The 18,985-nt window shown below is 39.5% G+C and overlaps 1 protein-coding gene across 4 annotated transcripts in view; it reads right to left on the reverse strand.

Annotated features, from left to right (window-relative positions):
* Nucleotides 1-583: 583 nt before the first annotated feature.
* LOC110724133 (serine/threonine-protein kinase ATG1c-like) overlaps nucleotides 584-18,985 on the reverse strand; it is a 31,522-nt gene continuing 13,120 nt past the window's right edge. For 2 of the 4 annotated variants that reach the window (XM_021903522.1, XM_021903525.1), the window contains exons 5-13: nucleotides 15,513-15,606; nucleotides 15,338-15,418; nucleotides 15,108-15,216; nucleotides 13,199-13,271; nucleotides 12,750-13,099; nucleotides 12,296-12,660; nucleotides 11,920-12,208; nucleotides 11,289-11,371; nucleotides 584-1,172 (exon numbers count right to left, since the gene is read on the reverse strand). In XM_021903522.1, the coding sequence (XP_021759214.1) occupies nucleotides 942-1,172; nucleotides 11,289-11,371; nucleotides 11,920-12,208; nucleotides 12,296-12,660; nucleotides 12,750-13,099; nucleotides 13,199-13,271; nucleotides 15,108-15,216; nucleotides 15,338-15,418; nucleotides 15,513-15,606 (1,675 nt within the window). In that variant the 3' untranslated portion in view covers nucleotides 584-941. The remainder of the gene's footprint in view (nucleotides 1,173-11,288; nucleotides 11,372-11,919; nucleotides 12,209-12,295; nucleotides 12,661-12,749; nucleotides 13,100-13,198; nucleotides 13,272-15,107; nucleotides 15,217-15,337; nucleotides 15,419-15,512; nucleotides 15,607-18,985) is intronic. The other 2 variants (XM_021903524.1, XM_021903523.1) reach the window with 2 other exon arrangements.

Here is an 18,985-nt window from a genome sequence, read left to right on the forward strand (position 1 = left end):
TTGATTTTACAAACCGCACCGAACCACTTAAGGAAAAAAACTGAACCATATTTCTAATGCCGTTCAATTTTCAGTTCGGTTTGGTTCTAAACTAAATTAGTTTCACCCCTATATGGAGCTAATAAACCTTGATACCTTACCTAACCAATGTCCATTACTAAAATATAATTACACACAAATCGAGATATCTCTTAATATGCAAAACAAGGCATTTATGTTTTTTTTTTTTTTTTTTGTCAAATCCAAGCTCAATTCGGATTCTTAATCAACAAAAAAAAAAATTAATTAGTGGTGAATGGGGCCAACTAACGGTGATGAAAACGACATAACGAAATTTGTTAGGAGCAGGATAATGACAAGGTCACTCGTATGGTTACCAATTATACCTGAGAGCTACAATGTGTAACCATCAAAGACATGGGGCACAACGGGAAAAAAATAAAACAATGTAAAACCTAAGGGTTATAATGTAGAATTTTTCTTTTTCTTAATTATTTTTCCTACAAACAAACAAAAAAAGTATATCATATGTATTTTCCTTATAATATGTTTTCCTTAAATAGTCATTTTCTATTAAAATTGATATCCATATTAACAAACAGAATTTGTATAACACCTTTTGGGAGGTTTTCGATACATTTTGACCTTCAAAAATTTAGTAGTCCAGATTTGGTAGAATGGGTTATGAAACTAATGTTTATCCATTTATTATTACAAAATAGATAAGATGCATTTGTACCGTGACTTAAATTCACTACCTCTATTTAACCCTTAATGAATGAGAATCTGGTGGAACGCATACAACAGGAAATCAAAGCTACATATCTACTTCAATCTACTCCCAACAGACACCCAAAGGAATGTAGCTGTACATACAAACAAATTATTTACACCAAGAATAGGGTGAACCGTTGGCCACCATGTTAGAAGCAACCCCTTGTTTAAGGTGGACATTCAGGTTTAAGAAGGGCCATCCTTTGAGACCTAGAAATGCCTTGCCTATCATTCAAGATGTTAATGTAATTGCGAAGCCTAAACCGGTCTGAATTAGTGAGAGAGAACGGAGGATTCAATATTAAAGATGGTGCTTCCACAAGAAGAAAGATCAACAAGCGCACAGCTTTGTTATACGATGACACTGCACTTTCCACGTCTCCCATTAGCTCATCGACCTGCCAACCATTAATCACCTAGTTACAAAAAAGGCTATGGGACTCCCTTGAGATTGAGAAAAATATTTACGATAAGTGAGTTGGTCTTTACTAAGAAAGAGAGACTATTTTTATCTGTAATAAAGGCGACAAAATTAGCACAAGCTCCCTAGCATGCAGATTCCTATATACATTGACGGAAGCAAATAAAAACACAAATAGCTAAGGTACATCAAATAACCATTACTTCTTCAACACAGGACCTTGCAATTTTTCACGGTCAATCAAATAACCATTTACAAGATGACAATACATATTTACGTTTTAATGGTCGGTACTAGATTCTTATTAAATATAGGCTCTACGGTGAACTGCCCAAGTCGCATTTTTAAAGTTTCCCAAACATGTTAATTGACATTTACTCTTCATGTTCAGTACCTGAACGAAAGAGCAGCCCCGAGGATTTATATTTATTACTTAGTCTAAACCTAATGTTTAAAGCTTGTATTACATCGGGAAGTTGTGTAAAAAAACATAATACTTCCTCTATCACAAATATTACACCATGAAAGTTTTACGCTTCCCAACGTAAAACTTTAATTTACTATTAATATCATCACGTAAAAATTATAAAAAGTTAAAATATAAAAATTATAAATCGAGACGAGTCTAGGAAGATCTTATATAACTATATTTTCTATGCGTATAAATCACAATGCATGCTGTTTTGGGTGTTTTTAGTCCCTCGGGAGAGTTACAAAGACTGGTCCGACGCAGTTTGTACCTGCAAAACAATGGAGACTCTGAATGGTGGGAGCTTCGCGTCCGACAATCAAGTTAGAACGTGTAGGAGTGAGTAAAAAGTGCAGAAAAAGATAATAGTGTGATCTTCTCGGATTCCGAGATCAGGTGATTTCTCTAATGTAAGAGAAAGTAGGTGTGAGATAATAAGTGAACTTTTTTCCAAATTGGGGAAAATCTCCCTATTTATAGGGTCATTAGAGATTGTGCCCTTACGTAGGTCATATGACCTAGATTTGGTGGGCTGCCCCCGTTTTTGCGGCTTCTTAGGGAATTGGGCCTCTAAAAGATGTCATTCCTTCTCTTGAAGGTGGATTCCACGTGTCATCTTGCTAGTGGCCCGATTTGGACCAATACTGGGTGGACACGTGTCCTGATATAAATGGGCCACGTGGCGAGTTAATTTTACCCAGCGTCTAACGGCTTTTTAACTTCGGCAGCTGCCGCCTGACTTCTTTCCTCGTCGTGACTTCTCTTCTTTTGCCGGATGATCTTTTTCGGATCCACGGCGAGTTTGTGGACATCGAGATCCGGCATCTCTTCCACTTCAAAGGCAAAAATGTCTTTGAATTTTTTAGTCTGCACCCAACTTAGCAAAGGTAGTCGTCCCCACCTTAACAGTACGCTATGAACGGCTGTCATTCAGAGCGAGGTCCATGCGCTCACTAGCCGGCTAAGGACAGAGCTCTGGTTAGTGATTGCTATTTCGACGGTTGAGAGATAACATTCTCGAGCCGTCTTCTAATCCCCATTCAAGGAGCCAACAGAATTATCATCCCTTTCATACTTCAGCAGCATGAGGGAAGGGATAATGACAACCTTGGATTCGTTCAGAATTGGACGACCCAAAATGATGTTATAGGCAGTCAACTCCTCAACTACCAAGAACTTGACGACTAGGTGCCGCCCTTCTCCTTTGTCTCCCAGCAGGATAGGTAAGTCTATCCTACTGATTGGGTACACCATTTCACCCCCAAAACCAACTAGGGGATGGGACATCGGGTGCATGTTGCTAGCCTTGTACTTGAGCTTTTGCAAGCACTTGTTGCTAATGAAGTCCGAGGAGCTACCGGTGTCTATAAGGATCCGTCAAACTAGTTGGTTGGCGACCTTACATTCAATGACAACCGAGTGGTCATGCGGACGGCGAACGCTGCCCTGATCTTTCTCAGTAATAAGGACGTGTGGGAAGGTTTCGCTAGCAGACGTCTGCTCTTCATCAGCAGCCTTGGCCATCTTCTTGAGATGGTCGTAGGTGCCCCGGATGGTCTGCTATGGTGTAAACCGACTCTTTTTCAGTGTCCGAACTATTATTAGGCTGGGTAGTCTTGGTCGACTGTCCTAGGTTCTTATTAGTCCCTTTGGACTTGGAGATGTAGGACTTCAACATTCCCTTATCGGCCAAACGGTCCAACACTCGCTGAAAGTCATTGGTGTCATGGCTAACCTCCTCATGGTACTCGTAGAATTTATTTTTGTTCCTTTACTGAAAGGAAATCTTCATAAGATTCGGCTTCTCAAGAGACAGCCGATCCTTAATGTCCATGAGGATGGAGTTGCAGTCCTTGTTAAACTCGTACCTTGGGGAGTACGATTTGAATATCTTCTTTTTAGTTTAGGACACCTAGTCAGAATCATTGATCGCCTAGACTTCTTTTCACTTTTTGCTCTCTTCTTGTTTCTTAGCCGGCTTAGGAGACCGACTATCTTTTTGTTTGTCAGAATTTTTAGAGTCTGACTGGTTGCTGGGCGAACAGAGTTCGGTTGCTTGTATAAAGCTATCTGCCTCCTCCATTAGCGCCTGCGAAAGGGTGAAGACCCTCTTTTTGACGAGACCAAAAAGTTAGACCCGTCCTTCAGACCCTTAAAGAAGTCTGTAAAGGCTACTTCGTTAGAGAGCCCCTTAATTTGGATTCTGTAAGAGCGGAGTCCTTCCTTCTCCCCCTACTTAAAGGTGCTCTAGTCTAAACTTTCTTTCTTCGCAAGGATGTTCATGGAGAAATTAGACGCAAACAAGTAGGCAATCTTCTTTAAGCTGTCTATACACCCGGCCGGCAAGTTGCCAAACCATTGTTGGGATATGCCCTTCAATGTGACCGGGAAGCAGCGGCACCACGAAGCATCATACAACCCCTGTAAATACATGAGCTTGGTGTATGCCATGAGGTGGGAGGTGCCATCAAAGGTACCAACCAACACATTTATTACCTTGGTCGGCTGTACCACCGCAGAAGGTTGTTCACCAAGTCTGAGCAGACGGGCTCCGTCTGCTAGTTCTAGTTCAAGGGTTGAACATGGTTGTATGCCGCCTGACCTTTATAGAGGGCGGTCGCATATATTGCAGGCCGTATTGCCTGTATGGCATCTGAAGCACATACGGGACTGACCCGATCATTTGAGGGCTAGTATGGACAGACTGGCCGCCTATATGACTTTCGTGCAAGGATTGAGTATTCCTTGTTGATGTTGCTTTGAAGTTGTGTGGGAAGCTCGAAGTAGAGACCGACTCAGACATCTGTTGATTTCTCCTGCGCTCGATGATTTCCCGAGCGTCAGGGGTTGATTTTTTGCCACCACCCGGCTGATCCTGTCGGGGGTGTCTCCTAGGACCCTTCTGGGGCAAAAGGATTTTAGATCAGTAAGTATGGGGCTGCCTTCTCCTTTGAATGTGGAGTTGGTTCCTCTCTCAGCCAAGGAGTCTTCTTTGCCAACTGACTAGAACCAGCGTTGTTTTTTTTACTAATAAGATCCTTGATTTCACCCTTTTCGTTCCGGATGATTGGGGCTGATCCTCTTGCCATCTAGGTTTCCCCTTCCGGCTGCCTAGGGAGCCTGCTTATACCCGCTTGGTGTCACCTCGTTCCTAGTTATCCCTTGAACGGATGCGCCTAGAGATGAGTGACCCATCTTTAGTCACATATGTTTCCACCTGGGGATCATACTCCTCATGGTATGTAAAGACCTCGATCCTTAGGGTCAGGAGGTCGTACAAAGTCTTGAACCATCTTTGAGGTACTCCCCACAAATGGCGTCAAATGTTTTGGGTGTTTTTAGTCCCTCGGGAGAATTACAGTTCAAAGACTGGTCCGGCGCGGTCTTTACTTGCAAAATAACGGAGACTCCCGTTGGTGGGAGCTCTGCCCCCCTGACGATCAAGCTAGAACGTGTGAGAGTGAGTAAAAAGTGCGGAAAAAGGTAAAAGTGTGATCTCGGATTCCGAGATCAGGTGATTATCTGATATAAGAGAAAAGTAGGCATAAGGTAATAAGTGAACTTTTTTCCAAAATAGGGAAAATCTCCCTATTTATAAGGTCATTGGAGATTGTGCCCTTACGTAGGTCATATGACCTAGATTTGGTGGGCTGCCCCAGGTTTGGTGGTGGCTTTTTGAGGAATTGGGCCTCGTCATACCTTCTCTTTTTACAGTGGATTCCACGTGTCATCTTGCTAGTAACCCGATTTGGACCAATAATGGGTGGACACGTGTCCTGATTTAAATGGGCCACGTGGCGAGGTAATTTTACCCAAAATACATGCCTATATGGGCAAAAAGAGTCTTGTCATTAGTGTGCAAGTCAACATGGGGTAATATTTGTGGAATGGATGAAGTATTTCAAATTTCCTATAACTTGCAATGATTTCAACTACCCCAAAAATTTATACATAATAAGAATTTTGCACCTTTTAAACCTTTTTTTTGGCGAAAAAACCACCTTCCAAAAAGATGTTGTTAAATACCACCAATTTTAGAAATTTTGTTGCAACTTGCCACCAATTATCGGAAACAGGATGTTGACTACCTTCTTCGCGTTCTAGTCATGTGCGTAGCACGTGACATTTTCTCTCTTTTGATTTCCCTTAATGACATTTTATCTTTCGATTTCCCCCCTAATGCACCCTAATCTCCCCCAAATGACAATTTATCTTTTGATTTCCCTCTTCTCCTCCTCTGTTTCCCTTCCCTTTCTTGTAAAGTTATCGCCCCTTCTCACTTGTCAAGTCGGCGCCACGCCTTTTATCCCTCATCAAATCACCACTTAGATTAGGGGTTTTTCAAGGAAAGTGGATTGTCTTTATGATGGGTTTTTGAGGTGATTATGGTGGTGGATGGGTGTAGGCCGCGCCTTTTCTCCCTCATCAAATCACCACTTAGATCAAGGGTTTTCAAGGGAAGTGGATTGTCTTTATGATGGGTAGGTTGTTATTGGATGGTTTTTCGAGGTGGTGGTGGTGGTGGTGGTGGTGGTGAATGGGAGTAGGTAGCTACTTTGCGATTGGTTGGGGTGGCTTTTAGGGTTGGTTACTGGGTGGGTGGATTTTGCTACTGAGGCAGGAAAGTGGGTAGGTGGGTGGGTAGGGTGGTTAAAGGGTGATTTTTGGGGATTCGTGTATAGTTATTAGTTTGTGGTGGTGAATTGTGGGTGGTGGGTGACCTGTAAGAGGGGATTGTGGGTGGTGGGCGACTCGTGGTTGGTGGAAAAGGAGCAGCAATAAAAAATAATTAGGATTCCTAACAATAATTCCTAACAAAACTTACCACTTGGAAGAAGTGGCAGCAATCAACGATGGAGGATGGAACAAAAGAAGAAGAAGAAAAAGAAGAAAGAGAAACAGAGGATATGAAGAAGGAAATCGAAAGAAAGAGAAGGAAAAAGAAGGGGGATTAGGGTTCATTAAACGTCACGTGCCACGCCCCATGCACCTGATAGGGTCAACGTCCGAAACATGATCAAATATCCACTTTCCAGCACTAGGAAGTTGTAAGTAGGCAAGTTGCAAAAAAAATTTAAAAATTGGTGATCTTTCACAACCTTTTTCTTAAAAGGTGATTTTTTGCAAGAGAACAAGATTTAAAAGGTGGTTATATACAAAATTTCCTAAACAAATGTAATTAAAATTCAATAGATATTCTAATACATAGTTATTCTTGTTTTGGGTGTTTTTGTCCATCGGGAGAGTTACGACTCGACTACACCTGCAAAACAACGGAGACTCCGCGTGGTAGGAGCTCCACCTCCGACGATCGAGGTAAAACGCGTAGGAGAATGAAAAAGGTGCGAAAAGTAAAGAGGATCTTCTCGGATTCCAAGATCAGGTGTTTTCTCTTATATAAGAAAATGGGGGATATCTCCCTTTTTATAGGGTCGTTGGGAAAAGTGCCCTCTCTTAGGTCACTTGACCTAGATTTGGCTGCGCCGTTTTGCGGCGTTCTTGGGAGCAAGGCCGCAATTCTAGAAGGTATCTTGGCTGGCTGGCAATTGGCCCAAATGGACCTGCCTAGGCTAAACACATGGCCCTCTCTGATTGGTCCACATGGACAGGGTATTTCTACCCAAAACATTTGCCCCTCACAGGTAGCACGTGGCGGGTCACGTGGTACCTGTGACATGCGGCATTCCGGGAGTGGTGAACAATAAAAAGATTGTTCACCTTCTGGGGTGTGACGGGGATGCCCCCGTTTTACCCCTCTATAAATAGGGTTTTACCCCCCCCCCCCCCTCTCACTTTCACAAAGCATTTTTACTTCTTAGAGAGAGAAAGAGAGAATTCTAGAGAGACTCTACCCCCACTCCAGTCACCGTTTGTAGCAGTTTTCAGATTTTCAGAATCAAGTTAAAGGTAACCACCTCTACTCTCTTCAGGCTTTTTGTACTTTTCCGTTTATATATTTAGAATTCCAATATAAAAATGGACTCTCCCATCAACACACACGGTACCGCTTAGGTCTTTCAGCCGGTCTCCTAGTACGGCAGAATCTAGAACCGAGGGTGCCTTTTCTGGACATTCGGACCTGCTTTGCTCATCACCAAACCCCTCCGTCTCTGTGTCTATGCAGGACGGTCTAGGAAGCGGCACGCTCGAGAAGTTCCTGCTGATAAAAATTATTCCTGATGAGGAATATGAGGCAAGCGGGATCTTCTCCGGATGGCACCCTTTCAACCCGGCGAGGATGATGCCTCTTCCGTGGCCTCAGATGAAGAGGAGTTAGGCGGTGAGGAAGCCGCCGAAAGATCTAGATCAGAAGCAACGGGCGGTCATGCCAAATCCCTTGCAAACAAGGATGCTTTCTAGAGACCTGGCGGTCATGAGGAGTAGCTTCCGAGCTTTCACGGAGACTCGTCCGAGGAAGGCTGGAGGATAAAAATCTTCGCTTGTTGAAGCAACAATTGTTTGGGAGGACACCACTGAAAATGCCGACAACTGTTTCGGCTACTATGAAGCCGTGATTAGAGCCGGCCTCCGCTTTCCCCTTCACGCAGGTATTAAAAGAATTTTGAATGGGGTATGACTTAGGAGTCTAGCAACTAACCCCCAACTCATGGATAACATAATGAGCTACATCGCCACCTGCAAAATTGAAAATATAGAATCAAGCTTTGCAGTGTTTGCTCATATGCACTACATGAGCCGGGCTCCGGGGAGGTATGGGGCGTGGTACACACTAACCACCCACCCGCAGATGTCTTATATTTGATCTCTTCTCCAAGTTGGGACTCAACCGGTTCTTGCGCCGGTACAATTAGGACCCGGCATTACTTGGGAAGAAATGCGCCCTACCCCGAACTTCGTGTAGGGCCAACGATAAAAAAAAAAATGGGGCCTGGAATCTTTGAAACTAAGACCGAGCCCTTGGAGAATGGGAGCCAAATAATTGTCCCTAAGAAATGGATACCCCATCCGGACTTTTTGAAGGATGAGGCCTTCCTTTCCGCCTGTGGGCTTAGCTCCATGTTATACATACGGCAATTTGTCGTCTATATTAATGCCTTAACTGTTTTATTGGTCTTTTTAATCAATTTTTTCCTTTATTTTTTGCAAAAGACGCAAAGAACATAGTTGCTCCACACAAAACGCCTGCGAAGTGGGCTGCTGAGAGAAAGGAGCAACTACTTGAGAGGAGAGCCGCCTTGGAGGCCAAGGAGGCTAAAAAAGGAGCAGTAAGTCCGCCTGCCATGCTTTCTAGCTTTTGCATCAACTTAGTTATTTAGCGGTCGTACCCCTTCCCTTGATCTAGAAATTTGCCGACTGTAACTTGCTTCTCATTTGCGAGATGGAAGCAAATTAATTCCCCGCTCTATTACAAAGCTGTTCAAGAGGTCGGGGGATGAGCTGAACAAAACCCCGACTATGACGGGAAGGAAAGACCCTCCTCGCTGTACCTCTTCAACCAACCCAGATCGACCCACAACCGGGGGCAAAAGCCCGACTGTGATGAAAGCTCTGAGCAAACAGGGAAACAGCCAGATGCTTCTACATCTTCAAAGAGTGGCGAGCCAATCATTGCTACAGTCGGGTCTGCAACGACCGAAGGAGTTGAGTCTTCTCAGCTTCGCAACCAAGGTAAGACACAAATCGAACTCCTCTAGCTGCTTGACTATATACGAGTCAGGACTCGGGTTAGCCCGTCTGGAGGTTCGATGAGCAACCGACATGAGTCGGGTGCCGCCCGTGCTGCTTTCTCACCAAGTACTTTTGGTGCAGATACCCCGTCATAAGAGGATGGTGAGTGCAAGCGATGGATTTCAACGTAAATGATGCTAAACACACTTGGCACTTCATGCTGTAAATGATGCTAAACAGAGGGCCACCCAAGCTCTCAACTCTGCTGGATACAGTAAAATAATGTGTGATGTTGAAATTAAAGCTGTGCAACAGGAGGAACTGATTAAAATTTTGACGGCGGGCCACCCTTGAAACTTGTCATGAATTTCATGTGCTCGTCTGTGGTGACTGAAGCCTGACCTCTTACCGACTAGGTTTCCCTTTCCGCTAGTACCCATGCGCCAAGAAATGAATGACCCATCTGTGGCCATATGACTTGAGGATCATCATCCTCCTAGTCCTTAAAGACCTCCAACTGATGACCTTTGGGGTCAACCATCTTTAAGGTACTCTCCCCCCAAACGACGCCAAATGTTTTGGGTGTTTTTGTCCCTCGGGAGAGTTATAACTCAAAGACTGATCCGACTGCGCCTATACCGGCAAAACAACGGAGACTCCGGGTGGTAGGAGCTCCGCCTCCGACGATCAAGTTAGAACGCGCAGGAGAACGAAAAAGGTGCGAAAAGTAAAGAGGATCTTATCGAATTCTGAGATCAGGTGTTTTCTCTTATATAAGAGAATGTAGGGTAGGTGTAATAAATGATTAAATGCCCCAAAAATGGGAGATATCTCCTTATTTATAGGGTCGTTGGGAAAAGTGCCCCCTCTTAGGTCACTTGACCAAGATTCGGTAGACTGCACCGTTTTGCGGCGTTCTTGGGAATTGCGGCCTTGAAAGCCGCAATTCTAGAAGGTATTTGAGGCTGACACGTGTCAAGCAATTGGCCTAAATGGACCTGCCTAGGCTAGTCACGTGGCCCTCTCTGTCGGTCCAGGGTATTTTTTTTAAAAAACAATTCCGATCCCTTTTAACCACAATGTTGGACTTTTTCAACCATTCACACTCCTTAGGCCATCTTTTGTGATATATGTATGAAGAAAAATAGTCATTTGGGATCTTGTTATATTTTCATGATATATATTTTTAAAATATTAGTTTTTTGTTTCATAAAAAAAATAATTAGTATTTTAAAATATAAACTAAAATATAATTAACGATAACAATGGGGTAGGACATGCATTGGCAAGTGCGAATTGTCTAACGTTGCAATTTGAAGAGAATGGAGGAAGTATTCATTATATGACATCATCTCGATGTGTAATAAATACCTCATTTCCCGATTCTATAAAGAAACTTGGGTCATGATACATGCCACAATTGGAAATGCATGTGTATAGAACAAAACACTGACGTACATATCAAGTACTATGATATATTAGGGTGGCTCGTTTCTATGGTATACCTAGGAATTTTTGAGCTGTTACCTATACTATATGAAAAGGCCATAATGTGAAGTAATATGACATAGGGTGGCTCCTTTCTATATACCTAGGAATTTTTGAGCTATTATCAGGTACTATTTGAAAAGCCCATAATGTAGTCTGTAACTCTGTATTGTAAAATTATTCAAAGGGGAAATTAGTAGGAGAAACAGAAGGCAAAAAGCTACTTCACAATTTAGAAAATAAGTAACGAGGAATATTTTAACACGTGAAAAATTACAGCTCTTTGATGCCTACTAATCTTGTGGAGCTCAGTCTCCCAACCAGCTTTTCATTTTGTCAGCCATAAAAGATTTTTATTGAACTAAGCGGGTACATGCCTCCAAACTGTTTCAAGAGGATCACAGATTTTTTTTTTTTTTAATTTTTTTTTTTTTTTTAGAATTTACATAATTTATACATTTAATCAAGGGTTACGGTAGTTGCTTAAAACAAGGCAAGGAAACTTACTGCACCATGTCTTCCAAATGCAAGAGCAGATTGATAAATTGTTTCCATGGCATCAGGCAATTCTACAGGCAATTCTACACTTCCTGTAAGCACATGTGCCCAATCCAGTGAATAGTACGAACCAGAATTGTCAAAGTTAAAAACTCAATTAATGGAACAGTATGATTCTAATTGCACGTAAATGATCCTTGTTGAGCAATAACAGAGGTGGGCGCTTTTGCAGGACTTTTTTTTTCCTTTTTAGTCAATAAATCTCATTCATGCTTGTTTGCTATCAATATTATTAAGTTTCAAAATCAAATAGTCTTTATTGACTTAATTCACCATTTAACTTCTAGTATTTCCTTAGTGTCTTTTGCTAGACTGCTACATGTAAGTGTGTAGCATTATTGGCTAGAGGCAGCAGCCTGTATTTGGGATGATAAAATTATTTCATCAGCCTGCAGTAGAATTATAAATCCCCGTTTCTCCTATGTGTATTGGAAAGAAAATAGATACTAATTTACTTAATTGATGATGGTGCCAATGACAAAAAAGACAGCAGGTTGATTACACGGTCTTTATAGCCTTTCATTTATCAATTGTCAGATTAATTAATAGCAGCAGTATGAATGACCAAATTGGTAATTACCTGGCTCTACAAACTTTGACAATTCTTCAGCATGCTCTACTTCACTAAAGAACTCCCTCTTGATTACATCAGAGGCATCTTCAAGCACTTGAGAACAGATAACATCAAGAGAGTCTTGAAAATCTGGACTGTAGATCTTTTTAATGCTACCTCTGGATTTTGCAATGTCAGGAGAACTGTCTTCAGTGGACGAGACAGCCTGCGTATGGCAAATATGCAATGCTTGCTTCCAAACTGCTAAAATGACAAGCTGAATAGAAAATGCTTCAAGAACTCTACCAGCCTCAATCTGAAAAAATACACAGAACAAACACAGCATTATAACATTAAAGTGCCCTAAGAAAATTATAATTTGGGTGAAGACTTGAAAAATTACCATCTCAGTAACCAGTTCCTTGACACTAGCTGCACACTCCTGCAGGGACTTAAGCCTTGTGACGGAATCACCAGATGGCTGCTCCAAACCATCTTCTCCATCCATGGATCCCTGTGAGGACACTGGAGGGACTGAAGACTGGTTATCAATGGCGTCAATGAAGGACGGGTACCTGACTGATGGACCAACAATTGGCACTGGGGCACTAAGTCTTGAGCTAATACCTAAAGATGTGGTATTGGGGAGTTCAGATTTGATTGGAGCCAGACTTGGTTTTGACATACTAGCAGATGAGGTTGAAACATCTGAAGGGGATCCAGACACCAGGACATAATCTTGATCAGTAAACTCCAAAGATTCCAAAGCTGCCAAATTAATAAAAAATTCAGATAATGATTTAATAAGAGAGTTTTTATTTAATCCATAGTTGTATCATTTGATAATATCTTAGTACCTCTTGAATGAGAGTTCACCCGTTTTTTCTCCATGAAAAAAGGAGGATGTTCAATCTGTATATTCTCTTGTTTACTGCTATCTATCCTAAAACCATTGATTTGCAACTTATGTTGGGTATTGCTTTGTCTAGAAGAATGATCAACATGCCTGATACTGCTAGACACTGCTTCTTTTCTAGAATCAACGGAAAACCCACAAGTAGACTTAATTGATGATCTTCTCCCAGGAAAAGATGGGCTTCCATCAGGGCCACTACAGTCATCATCCAAAAGAAATGGCAAACAATCATCTGGTGAACTTTCCACACTATTTTTCAAGTGATCTACTCTTCTCATTGATATCTCACTCCTACAGATAACAGATAAACATTTAAATGACAAGCGTAACAAATCCATCACAGAATTAAAGGAAGAATATTAAATTCTTTTCTAAAATTTTCGATTTTACCCAGATATTTCATTCTTTTGCTTCTGATAAAGAAAAGGGTGGTTGAAAAATTCATCAAACGTTAGTCGTTCAACTGCAGATACAACGACAAAGATCAGATGAAGCCTATTAGATAGTTCTGCTTCAACAACAGACTAATTTTGACTTTCATAAATACACATCTTGCAGTGCTTTCAATAATCAATAGTTCTACACAAGAGAGTAACATATTAATTTTGACCATGTTTAAATACTACTCTGTAATATACTAATATACAACAATAACTATCATTATTTTCATTATTGTTGGGTCTACTTCCTTCAATTTTTTTTAGATGACACGTTTTGATATTTGACACTATTCACAAACTCAACTTTACCTAGCCTTTTTTTTTTGGTGTTTATTAGAAAACCACAAAGAAAGGTGATGAGAATCGATCCCAAGATCTACTGGAACCAGGAGGGGAACTCTAACCACTTGAGCTATCCCTCACTCTCACTTTGACTAGCTTTTTTGTGATGAAATTTAAATAAAGATTTTTAATAGTGCAACGAAAATGTGCATGGTCAATATGATGCAATTATATTAAGAAACAAAACAAGTATATTTGTATCTCATACTATATGTGATCATGGATATAGGAAAATTCGTATACAAGTAAGAGAAGAGGATAGTCAAATCAGCACAACTTTAGGGCAAAAATTATTCTACGGCAGGCTTGCATATAGGGCGGTTTATTAGGATTCATAGAACAATTCCCAGGAAAAAAATATAAATAATAAAATAAATAAATAAAACCCTCATCTCCTCTCTTCACTGTTGATGAAAGCAGATAGATTTTAATTTGAAGGACTTTAACACCTCTAATTTGCTGAGATTTAAAACTTCACACATTCTACTCCAAAAACTTCTTTATTATTAAATTTTAAAAAAAATATATATATATCATTTAAATTTCCTGAAAACCTTAGACTCCCTTGATTATCTCACCTACAAATCTCTAGTAAATCATATCCTAAATTGACTGAATTAAACGTCTTACTTTTAGCAAAAACAACGCATTTGCCAAATTTCATGTCAATTTCAACAGTCAAGAAGTTATGTAAATTAAATAGTCTTAAAAATTGTCCTTTAGAAGTTTTATAGGGGCCTAATTTTGGAACCTAACACAGGGGCATTACTGAAGACAGCCTAGGATTCTATGCAGAAGCAGTGTAATAATTATTTCATGCAAGTAAAGGAGTATTTAATAGCAAGACAAAAAACTACCAGTCTGAGTTACGGCACAACGTAAACACAGTAATATAAACATTCTTTATTCAACAATATTTATGAGCAATAACAACCATTTCTTCTAAAATCATCAGGCTGAGTACTTCTCACCTCCTCCCTCTCTTTCACTAACTACAAACAAGCAATAAATTTTGAAGATAAAAACAATGATTTAAGATCCATTTGAAAGGTATTTTTCCACCCACTTTGTTTAAGAATAGACAACCCCTCCCCCACTTTTGCATTTCCATGTATCTTAGTTGTGTTTCTAATTCCCTTGTTAACTTCTTTCAACGGCCTCCCTCTAGGAATCAAAAGCCCTAAATTTTCTCTATTTTTGCCTTCTGATGGTCAATTTTTGAATTCAGGGCTTTAATATAAAAAACCAACGTCTAAAACACATGGTTGCTTAATGCTTTTATTATACTGAGAAAGAGGTTTCACCAGTTGAACAGCTGTGTCCGTTCCCTTCCCTGAGGCTATAAAGAAAGTCCGAGACTCCGAGCACTAAATGTTTCTGCTAATGTAAACAAATTATTGAACACCTGCCTTCTCCATTTTGCAGTATCTATATCATATATTCATATTTGTTTAAAATTTTAGGGATGTTTTAACATTTGAGACACGATACTTTTTTTTGTTATGATAAAATTTTACCAGGATTACGTCGTAGCAATTTCTGACACAAATCTACAAATTCTGAACTTAGATTTTCCATATCTGAAGGAAAACACAGTTCCGTGGCTCTGATAATGTTTTGGAGCAGCTGTAAAAAGGAAAGATGGAAGGTCACCATCAGCTCTTGAGATAAGGGCCAAAAATATTACAAATTCAATGAAATCATCAAATGTGTAACCACTGTAGGTAACCAAAAATACCATTCCCACCTGCATTTGATTGCTTCCATTGAAAGGAGTTTTTCCAGTCACAAGTTGATACACGATTGTACCCACACTCCAGAGATCTGCCTGTGCATACAACTCAGGATTAACAAGTGTTGGATGTAGCGTGTATAATTTGCTAAATAAAAGCTACAAATAAAATCAAAAAACACACAATTACCTTCGCATCATACTTCTGAAGTTGCATTATTTCAGGAGCCATGTAAAGAGGAGAGCCACACAATGTTTCTGCAAGCCCTCTAGGTTGAAGAGATCTGACAAAAATGGAGAGTCATCCTCATACCAGAATAAGAGGATAAAATGTGTTTGACATAGCCTGAGCACAGGTGTAACTTGGTTCTCAATAGCTAAAATAACAACAAAGCATATTGATGAGCCAACCACCTAGAAGACACCATAAACATTCTTGCAAGTATGAGACTCTATTACCCAAACAAGATATCCATCCCCTCTCTCCTCAAAAACTGTAAAGTTGGCATTTGGCACTAGCAACTTTCACCTTATGACACCAACCAAATACCCAGCACCCCTTTTTAATTGAGAGAGAGAGAGAGAAGGGTTTCCTGACTTTCCTCATCCTTTTTTGTAGCAACGGACAAAAACATAGTTTAGGATGCTAGATAGCTAATGACATCTAATCAAACGGTGGTTAACAAACAATTGCATGTAAGAATTGGTAAAATGAAATAAGCTATAAATATTACAGCATAGGCAAAAACCCCTTTTTAGATGACATATCTCATTTTATCAAGTGAATATATATATTCCCTCTGTGTTTTTTTAAGATTTACACTTTGACCGCTAGACATTTTTAGGCAATTTATTTAATTGACTTTAATGAAATAAGATGCAAGTGGGATAGTTGCAGTATTAAAAACTTTTAAAAGAAAGATATTAGGGTTATAATAGTTTATTGAAAATTAATGATGTGAGAGGAAAGAAATAAAAAAAAAAAAAAGCAGTAATGGGTTTGGGTGGGGAGCACGATAGGAGAGATATCTAAAATTAATATGTAGCTTATTACCAAAAAGGAAGTGTAATACTTTAAAAAACACGGTCGCATTTAGTAAGTGTAACACTTAAAAAAACACTTCTTCTAAAGAAAACCTCTACACATGGACACTAGTCATTTCACATTATAAGCCTTATTATATACTTTGTTCATTTTTTTAAGCTTATTTTAATCAAGTATAAATATACCGGTACCTATAGGCATGTCATTTTGACTTAATGTTTGAAACTCAATGAGAATTATGCTAAAAAGTGTGCCTTAAGACCTCTAAGCTTCAACGAGAGGCTAGGTAAGGTGCACACCTATTGCACCTATTAGCCTCACTTGTAGAGTTATGGGCCGTGAATGAAATTGGGGTTTATTCAATAGGTTAGTAATTAAGTACTTAAGAACGAACTAGCACTTCACTTTTATTACTTAATAATATCATTTTATTTCATAACATTACGTAAACTTTAATTTTACTTTTTTACAACTTTAAGTCTAAGAAGAGGAACCAATTGGCACAAATCAGATTAAATGACATGATTTATGGCAAGTATAATCGAGCTTTGCAACAATGACACAAGAGGAAAAACACTATTGATCCCATACTTAAATGAAAGATGAAAATGAAGATGATTATGTATTTGATGGCAAGGACTTGACTTACAGAGGAGTATGTAGGGCCACCAAAGTTATGAACCTTCCTATGCCACCTACATGAGCATCAAGAGTTGATAAAAAAAAGAAGGGGGAGGGGGTTTAGTAGCTCTGCTCCTAAACCACGTGCAATTTTAATGTTTGATCGTAGTGAGGATTATTGATGATGAGATGCAATTTTCTCACTTTCTTTATTCCCTTTTCTTGTAGTTTTGGGCTATTTTCTTGATCTCCTTCCTCTTCTTGGTTTTTGGTTATAATTACATGATTTTGGACATTTAAATGCTAGATTTAGCTCTAATCTTGCTCCCCTCCCATCTTTGCTTACAAATGTGTATAAATTCTTATCCTAGGATCCTCAAGGATGTCACTTCATGGCCCTGAGGCATTGTTTAAAGTCCAAAATGCGTTAGAGAGGAGGGAGAATTCATGGTAACGCAAAGCAGTGGAGGAGCAGCCGCTCCATCCATTTAATCAATTTTAGCATTTTGGACCATAGAGGAGTGGCCACTCCTCACCTGATGCGGAGCCGTTGAACAGGACCATTCGCTCCACCCCAATGAGCGACCGCCACCTACGGGATAATTACCCTTGATGAATGAAACTCCAAAATCCTTCACATTTTCAGAGCCATAATAGCCTTAATTTGGGAGATTATAGAGGAGGCATATATACCCATTATTAATGTAATTAGCCAAATTATCTGATTTTAGAGAAAAAAAAGTGCAGAAAGATCAAAAACATCATTTTAGCTCCTTCAATTCCTCTAGTAATTTAATTTAAGCACTTTGTTTTAGTAATCTCTTCTTCCTATTCTATTTTATTGTTTTGGTCATCTTATTTCCTTATGTTTTGCTAGTTTTGCTTATTTTGATTCCTTGTTAACACTTGTTTTGTGCTCAATCATTGTTAATCATGTTTAGCTATGTTGTGTTTGTAATAAGCTTATACATGTCTTTCATGTCTTTCTTCTCTTTCCTATTCTAGGTTTTTAGCTAGGGGGGGTGTGGGCAGAAGAGCATAGTAATGATTAATTTCAAATTGTGATGATTGAATATTGATTTTTTATACCGTGTGATGTTGGATAATGAGTTTTATGTCTTCGACGTTAATTTAACACGTTTAATCCGATGAATTTATCAGAATTAGCTCCACATAAGTGAAATACGTAATAATATAATTTGCCCAACATACTTAATCACGGATGTGAGCTAGTTTAGCTAGGAATTGCATGTTATCATGTTTTCCTTTGTGTGATGATCATAATAATCACTAGGGGTGTTAACGAGCCAAGCCGAGACCGAACCTCTCTAGGCTCGGCTCGTTAACACCCCTAATAATCACTGTCGTTTGAATGATTGATTACCATGCTTGGATCTCGTTTCCCCTAGCGCTTTTATTTGTCTTACTCATCCTTAATTTTTTCAAGTTAGTTTGTATTATTTTTTCTAGTTTTTAATCTCAATTCAAAATTAACAAAAAATTACACTATTGTGAATCTCGTAACTTGCGATTTTACTTGCCATTTTACTCATATAATTGGTATTAGATGATTTGATTTGGTGAATTATCAACGATGTATCCTACGCTAAACAAGGATGCATATGAGAATAATGAGACAAATTACTAATGTCTTATTATGCCAAATAATAAAAGTTAGAGGCACTACTATGTTAGTTTTTCTCTTAGTTCCAAGACTTTTATGCCCCTTTGCACTGTCTTGGGGTTCCTTTTTTCGCATTATAACATGTTATTTTACGGTATATAAGGCTTATATCTTGCCCTAGAAGTAATTTTTAAGGGTTATGGCATGTAAGGTTACCTTGTATCCAAAAGGCATGTGCCTTCGTCGTGCACCTTGCGTTTTTTTACAACTAAGGTGCTACTGGAAGTACAAATTAAAAAAAAAATGTAGAATTTGTTGTATTGTGTTAATTGGATATTAGAAACTCTAACATTGTACGTGTCAAAAATTTGCG

Source organism: Chenopodium quinoa, unplaced genomic scaffold (assembly GCF_001683475.1).
Source record: "Chenopodium quinoa cultivar QQ74 unplaced genomic scaffold, ASM168347v1, whole genome shotgun sequence".
NCBI lineage: Eukaryota > Viridiplantae > Streptophyta > Magnoliopsida > Caryophyllales > Amaranthaceae > Chenopodium > Chenopodium quinoa.